Consider the following 11,658-nt stretch of genomic DNA (forward strand, 5'->3'; position numbering starts at 1 on the left):
CCTACCATTTCCTTCATTCACTCTGTGTCTACCATTTCCTTCATTCACTCTGTGTCTACCATTTCCTTAATTCACTCTGTCTACCATTTCCTTCATTCACTCTGTGTCTACCATTTCCTTCATTCACTCTGTGTCTACCATTTCCTTCATTCACTCTGTGTCTACCATTTCCTTCATTCACTCTGTGTCTACCATTTCCTTCATTCACTCTGTGTCTACCATTTCCTTCATTCACTCTGTGTCTACCATTTCCTTCATTCACTCTGTGTCTACCATTTCCTTCATTCACTCTGTGTCTACCATTTCCTTCATTCACTCTGTGTCTACCATTTCCTTCATTCACTCTGTGTCTACCATTTCCTTCATTCACTCTGTGTCTACCATTTCCTTCATTCACTCTGTGTCTACCATTTCCTTAATTCACTCTGTCTACCATTTCCTTCATTCACTCTGTGTCTACCATTTCCTTCATTCACTCTGTGTCTACCATTTCCTTCATTCACTCTGTGTCTACCATTTTCTTCATTCACTCTGTGTCTACCATTTCCTTCATTCACTCTGTGTCTACCATTTCCTTCATTCACTCTGTGTCTACCATTTCCTTCATTCACTCTGTGTCTACCATTTCCTTCATTCACTCTGTGTCTACCATTTCCTTCATTCACTCTGTGTCTACCATTTCCTTCATTCACTCTGTGTCTACCATTTCCTTCATTCACTCTGTGTCTACCATTTCCTTCATTCACTCTGTGTCTACCATTTCCTTAATTCACTCTGTCTACCATTTCCTTCATTCACTCTGTGTCTACCATTTCCTTCATTCACTCTGTGTCTACCATTTCCTTCATTCACTCTGTGTCTACCATTTCCTTCATTCACTCTGTGTCTACCATTTCCTTCATTCACTCTGTGTCTACCATTTCCTTCATTCACTCTGTGTCTACCATTTTCTTCATTCACTCTGTGTCTACCATTTCCTTCATTCACTCTGTGTCTACCATTTCCTTAATTCACTCTGTGTCTACCATTTTCTTCATTCACTCTGTGTCTACCATTTCCTTCATTCACTCTGTGTCTACCATTTCCTTAATTCACTCTGTCTACCATTTCCTTCATTCACTCTGTGTCTACCATTTCCTTCATTCACTCTGTGTCTACCATTTCCTTCATTCACTCTGTGTCTACCATTTCCTTCATTCACTCTGTGCCTACCATTTCCTTCATTCACTCTGTGTCTACCATTTCCTTCATTCACTCTGTGTCTACCATTTCCTTCATTCACTCTGTGTCTACCATTTCCTTCATTCACTCTGTGTCTACCATTTCCTTAATTCACTCTGTCTACCATTTCCTTCATTCACTCTGTGTCTACCATTTCCTTCATTCACTCTGTGTCTACCATTTCCTTCATTCACTCTGTGTCTACCATTTCCTTCATTCACTCTGTGTCTACCATTTCCTTCATTCACTCTGTGTCTACCATTTCCTTCATTCACTCTGTGTCTACCATTTCCTTAATTCACTCTGTGTCTACCATTTCCTTCATTCACTCTGTGTCTACCATTTCCTTCATTCACTCTGTGTCTACCATTTCCTTCATTCACTCTGTGTCTACCATTTCCTTCATTCACTCTGTGTCTACCATTTCCTTAATTCACTCTGTGTCTACCATTTCCTTCATTCACTCTGTGTCTACCATTTCCTTCCTTCTTCTTTTCTAGCCTGGCGTGGAGCTCGTTCACAGCCTGCATGGCCTCCTCTGTCACCATCATCAACCGCTACACCAAGACCATCCTGGAGTTCAAACACAAGCGCAGGAACGTCCAGAAGAACTTGAAGATCAAGCAGAATCTTCTTGAGCTGGACTCTGGACCAGGGGTTGGGATGGGACACGTCGGACATGGGGGTCATGTGGAGCAAGTGTGGGACATGTACATCAGCTCAGTTCCCAACTCAGGCTGCACGGCAGAGGAACTGCTGGATCTCTCCAGTAATGGCAGGAAGCTGTCCAACGCGTCAGTGTTTCTGGACCTGAATGATCTGCCAGATCCGATAAGAGAAGATTACTTCTGAGAGAGGACTAGGGGGACTGATCAAGGCACACGCAAATACACATATACAAACGCAAACACATACAAACACACACACACACACACAGTCCTTTCCAAACAAGGACAGTATCCCTACCAGAGAAAATATATTCCACCTCCACTGCCGCTTGGCTCAGTCATGTGCTCTTACTGTTCAGGGTGCTGCTGGCGCTGACAACGCTTCGATATCGCTGTTTTTGTTTATTAAGTATCTAGTAACTATGTTTAAAGGCTTATTTGTTTTACGGTATTACCTGTATGCATTGATTTGCCGAAGCTGTGGTTTTCCGTGTGTATGTGTGTGCGCATGGATGTGTGCGAACGTGAATTTTATGCGAATATTCCTAATTTGCCTTTTCTACTGAGGACATAACACTAAGAGAGACATGCATTCCTCTGTGGAAACACTGTTGAGCTGATGCCACATTGAGACCCAGCTTTGATATACTTCAATAGAATGACACAGAGACATTTCCTCTCTATTGGAATGATTCCGTCGTGCACTGCAACACCCGTTTACAAACCAAATAGCATTAGCAACAGTGACTTCATGTTAGAGGAGATCCAACTCTAAGTTTCCCTGACGTTCCAAGTTGAAGTAGAGATGTGTAGAGGATGAGAGAGAGAGAGAGAGAGAGAGAGAGAGAGAGAGAGAGAGAGAGAGAGAGAGAGTGCCTTTAGAAAATATTCATACCCCTTGACTTATTCCACATTGTGGTGTGTTGCAGCCTAAATTCAAAATTGATTAAATATATTTTTTCCCTCACCCAGCTACACACAGCTACACACAATATACCCTATAATGACAAAGTGAAAACATGTTTTAAAAAATGTTGGCAAATGTATTGAAAATGAAATACAGTATTCACACCCCTGAGTCAATACTTTGTAGAAGCACCTTTGGCAGTGATTACAGCTGTGAATCTTTCTGGGTACGTCTATAAGAGCTTTCCACAACTGGATTGTGCAACATTTACCCATTTTATTATTTTCAAAATTCTTCAAGCTCTGTCAAATTGGTTGTTAATCATTCCTAGACAACCATTTTCAAGTCTTGCCATAGATTTTCAAGTAGATTTAAGTCAAAACTATAACTCGGCCACTCAGGAACATTCACTGTCTTCTTTGTAAGCAACTCCAGTGTAGATTTGGCCTTGTGTTTTAGGTTATTGCCCTGTTGAAGGGTGAATTAATCTCCAAGTGTCTGGTGGAAAGCAGACTGAACCAGGTTTTCCTCTAGGATTTTGCCTTTGCTCAGCTCCATTCTTTTTATTTTTTATCCTGAAAAACTCCCCAGTCCTTAACGATTAGAACCATACACATAGCAGGATGCTGAGTGGTACTCAGTGATTTGTTGTATTGGATTTGCCCCAAACGTAATACTTTGTATTCAAGACCAAATGTTAATTGCTTTGCTACATTTTTTGCAGTATTACTTTAGTGCCTTGTTGCAAACAGGATGCATGTTTTGGAATATTTTTATTCTTTACAGGCTTCCTTCTTTTCACTCTGTCAATTAGGTTAATATTGTGGAGTAACTACAATGCTGTTGATCCATCCTCAGTTATCTCCTTTCACAGCCATTAAACTAACTGTTTTAAGGTCACCATTGGCCTCATGGTGAAATCCCTGAGCAGTTTCCTTCCTCTCTGGCAACTGAGTTAGGAAGGACACCTGTGTCTTTGTAGTGACTGGGTGTATTGATACACCATCGAAAATGTGATTAATAACTTCACCATGCTCAACGGGATGTTAAATGTCTGCTATTTACATTTTTACCAATATATCAATAGGTGCTCTTCTTTGCAATGCATTGGAAAACCTCCCCGGTCTTTGTGGTTGAATCTGTGTTTGAAATTCACTGCTCAACTGAGGGACCTTGCAGATAATTGTATGTGTGGGTTACAGAGATGAGGTAGTCATTCAAAAATCATGTTAAACACTATTATTGCACACAGAGTGGGTCCATGCAACTTATTATGTGACTTGTTAAACTTGTTAAGCAAATGTTTACTCCTGAACTTATTTAGGCTTGCCATAACAAGGGGTTGAATACTTATTGACTCAAGACATTTCAGCTTTTCATTTTTTTTGTAATTAAACATAAAAAAAAAAACATAATTCCACTTTGACATTATGTGGTATTGTGTGTAGGCCAGTGACAAAAAAAAACCCCGCAATTTAATTCATTTTAAATGCAGGCTGTAACACAACAAAGTGTGGAAAAGTCAAGGGGTGTGAATACTTTCTGAAGGCACTGTAGATAAAGGATGAGGGTAGAGATAATTGCCAGGTCATGCTGTGTGCCTTTGATTCAAGCTCCTGTATTGTGATCAACTTCAGAAAGCATGCAGAGCGCTGAGAGGGAGACTCTCTGTTACCAACTTCAGAAAGCATGCAGAGCGCAGAGAGCGATACTCTCTGTTACCAACTTCTATTCCTATTGTTGTGTCTCTAATGAGACACAGGAGATTGTAGCTATGTAGCCCAAACGGACAAAACCATTATGATTTCCTGCTCTTTCTTTTCACTTCCAGATAGATGCATTGCTTTTTTTTTTTTGGTGGATTTCTAGGAAATAAAAAGGTTTACTTGACAATTGTAGTGAAATAATGAAGGCTACGTCTATAATTGTATTATTATATTGCATTGTACACGTTATAGACTTGAAGTTGAATGAACCAGCATCAGAGAATTGTATTTCAAAACAGTATTTAAGATATGTAGGATTTATACTTTCCTAGTTAGTATAACTACCTGGCTTAAAGTTTATTTGATAACGCATGTGTATATAATGTATATTGTGTTTTCTTATTTATTTATTAACATTCAAATACATTTATTTAATTTAAATGTTGAATTAAGTGAGTCTTTTAAAGATATTTCACATTTTCCTGCCAAGTTTAATTTCTTCTTCCTCGTTCATTTCCAGTAAGTCTCAGATGGTCATACTCCTTTATGTGTGTTTGGTGTCAGATGTTTATTTTCAGTAACATATTTTGTGTTTAGTGCTATTTTGGTAACTTTCTGTGTGATCAATAGCAATGATTAACTTAAATTATAGGAGTTATATGTTAAAATGTACAGAATATTCATAATTTTATATAAAAGATACAAGGGCAAATTATGAAACATAAAATAAAGTCACGTGTTTTAGTAACTTGTTTCTTGCCAAAATACAATTGTTTATATTGTTACGTACTAATAAAGTTCCTTGTTGATAACAGAAATAAAATGATACATTTTTATACAAAGTCTAAATTATTATTAAGTATTAAATCAATTATGTGAGAGGGAGGCAACAGTGTTGGGGAAAGATTGCACAGTTCTTCAAATGTCCACTGGAGGGTACTGTTTCCCCATTTCTGTCACCTTGGCAGTCTGCCTTATTGCTCAACCGAGGTCAACGTTCTTCTTCCTTTCTCTCTCTCTCTTCATAGACACGACTACCTCGTTTACATTTTAGTCATCTCATCCAGAGCGACTTACGGTAGTGAGTACATACATTTTCATACTGGTCCCCGGTGGGAATCAAACCCACAACCCTGCAGTTGCAAGTGTCATGCTCTACTAACTGAGCCACATTGGAGCCAGAACAGTTTTGACAGTATAACGATACAATGTGACATTTGCTTCAAAATCTGTTTTATTGATGTTTTATGTTTTCAAACTAGTGCAAATACATGCAGAAAATGAGACGGGTTCTACAGCAGCCCGTTGGAACCAAAAAGCTTCTGTTGAAGGAAACACCAACTGATACCAATACATTGGTTCAATATGTCACACTCATCCATAGTTATATTTTGGTTGTCCTCCTATGGTGGGCTATCCAGGTTAGGATGAAGATGCCACTAGACGGTGAACTAAGGTCAGTTTAGTGTTTCCTTGCCTGAACTGATGCTAGATCTGTGCCTATGGTCAACCTCAACCCGGAAAGGTCAGATACATTTGAGTTCCTCTTAATTCACTTATGCACATTCATTATTCAACAACGATACAAAACCACTCAGTCAAATCTGAGCACTCATGAAGCTGCTACTCATACTTCTTCTCACTGCTTCCTACATGAAATATTCATCCCCCTGTATACTTAAGCAATAAGGCCCGACGGGGTGTGGTATGTGGCCAATATACCACGGCTAAGAGGCTGTTCAAAAGCACGACGCAACGCAATATACCACAAACACCCGAGGTGCCCTTATTGCTATTATAAACTGGTTACCAACGTAATTACAACATTAAAAATAAATGTTTCGTCATACCAATCAGCATTCAGGGCTCGAACCACCTAGTTTATAATATGTATGGATTGCCTGCAGCTATTTTAATCCATAGGCTAAAGCACAGACTGAATAGCTATACGTTGTATTAAAAGGAAGGGCAACAGGAATGTGTAGCTCCATGAAGCATGGTAAGACAACTATCTTGTTTATGTTTTGTTCAGTGTTTCACTACTTTGCGGAAACATCCGCAGGAGGTTGCTAAAACAGCACACGTCAGCCTACACTGCAGACTACACATCCCACAGCAACGCTCTTCACTCCTGGTGGGCCACCGTGTGTACAAGACAAGAACGCAAGGTGTTTTCAAACGCAGCTTAAGTGGCACTTTTTTTTTTTTGCGTTGAACATCTATTAGATACTGAAAGATAACTAGCGTAGAGATGGTCTTTCTGTATTGTTTCCCTCGCTACCCAGAGGTCTATAAACATTGGATTTAGTTCCCAGCACAGAGCCACTTCCGTATCAACAGTATAAGGCTATGTCATTACTCTGTCTATGTCATTACTCTGTCTATGTCATCACTCTGTCTATGTCATCACTCTGTATGTGTCATCACTCTGTATGTGTCTATGTCATCACTCTGTCTATGTCATCACTCTGTCTATGTCATCACTCTGTCTATGTCACCACTCTGTCTATGTCACCACTCTGTATGTGTCTATGTCACCACTCTGTCTATGTCACCACTCTGTCTATGTCATCACTCTGTATGTGCATATGTCATCACTCTGTATGTGTCTATGTCATCACTCTGTATGTGTCTATGTCATCACTCTGTCTATGTCATCACTCTGTCTATGTCACCACTCTGTCTATGTCATCACTCTGTATGTGTCTATGTCATCACTCTGTCTATGTCATCACTCTGTATGTGTCTATGTCACCACTCTGTCTATGTCATCACTCTGTCTATGTCATCACTCTGTATGTGTCTATGTCATCACTCTGTATGTGTCTATGTCATCACTCTGTCTATGTCATCACTCTGTATGTGTCTATGTCATCACTCTGTCTATGTCATCACTCTGTCTATGTCATCACTCTGTCTATGTCATCACTCTGTCTATGTCATCACTCTGTATGTGTCTATGTCACCACTCTGTATGTGTCATCACTCTGTCTATGTCATCACTATGTCTATGTCATCACTCTGTATGTGTCTATGTCATCACTCTGTATGTGTCTATGTCATCACTCTGTCTATGTCATCACTCTGTCTATGTCATCACTCTGTCTATGTCATCACTCTGTATGTGTCTATGTCATCACTCTGTCTATGTCATCACTCTGTATCTGTCTATGTCATCACTCTGTCTATGTCATCACTCTGTCTATGTCATCACTCTGTATATGTCTATGTCATCACTCTGTATGTGTCTATGTCATCACTCTGTCTATGTCATCACTCTGTATGTGTCTATGTCACCACTCTGTCTATGTCATCACTCTGTCTATGTCATCACTCTGTATGTGTCTATGTCATCACTCTGTATGTGTCTATGTCATCACTCTGTATGTGTCTATGTCATCACTCTGTCTATGTCATCACTCTGTATGTGTCTATGTCACCACTCTGTCTATGTCATCACTCTGTCTATGTCATCACTCTGTATGTGTCTATGTCATCACTCTGTATGTGTCTATGTCATCACTCTATATGTGTCTATGTCACCACTCTGTCTATGTCATCACTCTGTCTATGTCATCACTCTGTATGTGTCTATGTCACCACTCTGTCTATGTCATCACTCTGTCTATGTCATTACTCTGTATGTGTCTATGTCATCACTCTGTATGTGTCTATGTCATCACTCTGTATGTGTCTATGTCATCACTCTGTCTATGTCGTCACTCTGTATGTGTCTATGTCACCACTCTGTCTATGTCATCACTCTGTCTATGTCATCACTCTGTATGTGTCTATGTCACCACTCTGTATGTGTCTATGTCATCACTCTGTCTATGTCATCACTCTGTCTATGTCATCACTCTGTCTATGTCATCACTCTGTCTATGTCATCACTCTGTATGTGTCTATGTCACCACTCTGTATGTGTCTATGTCATCACTCTGTATGTGTCTATGTCATCACTCTGTCTATGTCATCACTCTGTCTATGTCATCACTCTGTATGTGTCTATGTCATCACTCTGTATGTGTCTATGTCATCACTCTGTCTATGTCATCACTCTGTATGTGTCTATGTCATCACTCTGTATGTGTCTATGTCATCACTCTGTCTATGTCATCACTCTGTATGTGTCTATGTCACCACTCTGTCTATGTCATCACTCTGTCTATGTCATCACTCTGTATGTGTCTATGTCATCACTCTGTATGTGTCATCACTCTGTATGTGTCTATGTCACCACTCTGTCTATGTCATCACTCTGTATATGTCTATGTCACCACTCTGTATGTGTCTATGTCATCACTCTGTCTATGTCATCACTCTGTATGTGTCATCACTCTGTATGTGTCATCACTCTGTATGTGTCTATGTCATCACTCTGTCTATGTCATCACTCTGTATGTGTCTATGTCATCACTCTGTATGTGTCTATGTCACCACTCTGTCTATGTCATCACTCTGTCTATGTCATCACTCTGTATGTGTCTATGTCATCACTCTGTATGTGTCATCACTCTGTATGTGTCTATGTCATCACTCTGTCTATGTCATCACTCTGTCTATGTCATCACTCTGTCTATGTCATCACTCTGTATGTGTCTATGTCATCACTCTGTATGTGTCTATGTCATCACTATGTATGTTTCTATGTCATCACTCTGTCTATGTCATCACTCTGTCTATGTCATCACTCTGTATGTGTCTATGTCATCACTCTGTATGTGTCATCACTCTGTATGTGTCTATGTCATCACTCTGTCTATGTCATCACTCTGTCTATGTCATCACTCTGTATGTGTCTATGTCATCACTCTGTCTATGTCATCACTCTGTATGTGTCATCACTCTGTCTATGTCATCACTCTGTATGTGTCTATGTCATCACTCTGTCTATGTCATCACTCTGTCTATGTCATCACTCTGTATGTGTCTATGTCATCACTCTGTCTATGTCATCACTCTGTATGTGTCTATGTCATCACTCTGTATGTGTCTATGTCATCACTCTGTCTATGTCATCACTCTGTATATGTCTATGTCATCACTCTGTATCTGTCTATGTCATCACTCTGTATGTGTCTATGTCATCACTCTGTCTATGTCATCACTCTGTCTATGTCATCACTCTGTATGTGTCTATGTCACCACTCTGTATGTGTCTATGTCATCACTCTGTCTATGTCATCACTCTGTCTATGTCATCACTCTGTATGTGTCTATGTCATCACTCTGTCTATGTCATCACTCTGTCTATGTCATCACTCTGTCTATGTCATCACTCTGTATGTGTCTATGTCATCACTCTGTATGTGTCTATGTCATCACTCTGTCTATGTCATTACTCTGTATGTGTCTATGTCATCACTCTGTATGTGTCTATGTCATCACTCTGTATGTGTCTATGTCACCACTCTGTCTATGTCATCACTCTGTCTATGTCATCACTCTGTATGTGTCATCACTCTGTATGTGTCTATGTCATCACTCTGTCTATGTCATCACTCTGTCTATGTCATCACTCTGTCTATGTCATCACTCTGTATGTGTCTATGTCATCACTCTGTATGTGTCTATGTCATCACTCTGTATGTGTCTATGTCATCACTCTGTCTATGTCATCACTCTGTCTATGTCATCACTCTGTATGTGTCTATGTCATTACTCTGTATGTGTCTATGTCATTACTCTGTATGTGTCTATGTCATCACTCTGTATGTGTCTATGTCATCACTCTGTCTATGTCATCACTCTGTCTATGTCATCACTCTGTATGTGTCTATGTCATCACTCTGTATGTCTCTATGTCATCACTCTGTCTATGTCATTACTCTGTATGTGTCTATGTCATAACTCTGTCTATGTCATCACTCTGTATGTGTCTATGTCATCACTCTGTATGTGTCTATGTCATCACTCTGTATGTGTCTATGTCACCACTCTGTCTATGTCACCACTCTGTCTATGTCACCACTCTGTCTATGTCATCACTCTGTATGTGTCTATGTCATCACTCTGTCTATGTCACCACTCTGTCTATGTCACCACTCTGTCTATGTCATCACTCTGTATGTGTCTATGTCATCACTCTGTCTATGTCATCACTCTGTATGTGTCTATGTCATCACTCTGTCTATGTCATCACTCTGTCTATGTCATCACTCTGTATGTGTCTATGTCATCACTCTGTCTATGTCATCACCCTGTCTATGTCATCACTCTGTATGTGTCTATGTCATCACTCTGTCTATGTCATCACTCTGTATGTGTCTATGTCACCACTCTGTATGTGTCTATGTCATCACTCTGTCTATGTCATCACTCTGTATGTGTCTATGTCATCACTCTGTCTATGTCATCACTCTGTATGTGTCTATGTCATCACTCTGTCTATGTCATCACTCTGTCTATGTCATCACTCTGTATGTGTCTATGTCATCACTCTGTCTATGTCATCACTCCGTCTATGTCATCACTCTGTCTATGTCATCACTCCGTCTATGTCATCACTCTGTCTATGTCATCACTCTGTATGTGTCTATGTCATCACTCTGTATGTGTCTATGTCATCACTCTGTCTATGTCATCACTCTGTATCTGTCTATGTCATCACTCTGTATGTGTCTATGTCATCACTCTGTATGTGTCTATGTCATCACTCTGTCTATGTCATCACTCTGTCTATGTCATTACTCTGTATGTGTCTATGTCATCACTCTGTATGTGTCTATGTCATCACTCTGTCTATGTCATCACTCTGTCTATGTCACCACTCTGTATGTGTCTATGTCACCACTCTGTATGTGTCTATGTCATCACTCTGTCTATGTCATCACTCTGTCTATGTCATCACTCTGTATGTGTCTATGTCATCACTCTGTCTATGTCATCACTCTGTCTATGTCATCACTCTGTCTATGTCATCACTCTGTATGTGTCATCACTCTGTATGTGTCTATGTCATCACTCTGTCTATGTCATCACTCTGTATGTGTCATCACTCTGTATGTGTCTATGTCATCACTCTGTCTATGTCATCACTCTGTCTATGTCATCACTCTGTCTATGTCATCACTCTGTATGTGTCATCACTCTGTATGTGTCTATGTCATCACTCTGTCTATGTCATCACTCCGTCTATGTCATCACTCTGTCT

At 39.9% G+C, this 11,658-nt stretch overlaps 1 protein-coding gene across 1 annotated transcript in view; it reads left to right on the top strand.

Annotated features, from left to right (window-relative positions):
- The window catches only part of LOC311128654 (germ cell-specific gene 1-like protein), a 41,965-nt gene extending 39,780 nt beyond the window's left edge, over nt 1–2,185 (top strand). Inside the window, exon 5 of the mRNA XM_084160849.1 lies at nt 1,722–2,185. Within this exon, the coding sequence (XP_084016975.1) occupies nt 1,722–2,073 (352 nt within the window). The 3' untranslated portion in view covers nt 2,074–2,185. The remainder of the gene's footprint in view (nt 1–1,721) is intronic.
- Nucleotides 2,186–11,658: the final 9,473 nt, after the last annotated feature.

Source organism: Coregonus lavaretus, assembly GCF_964263955.1.
Source record: "Coregonus lavaretus genome assembly, chromosome: 1".
NCBI lineage: Eukaryota > Metazoa > Chordata > Actinopteri > Salmoniformes > Salmonidae > Coregonus > Coregonus lavaretus.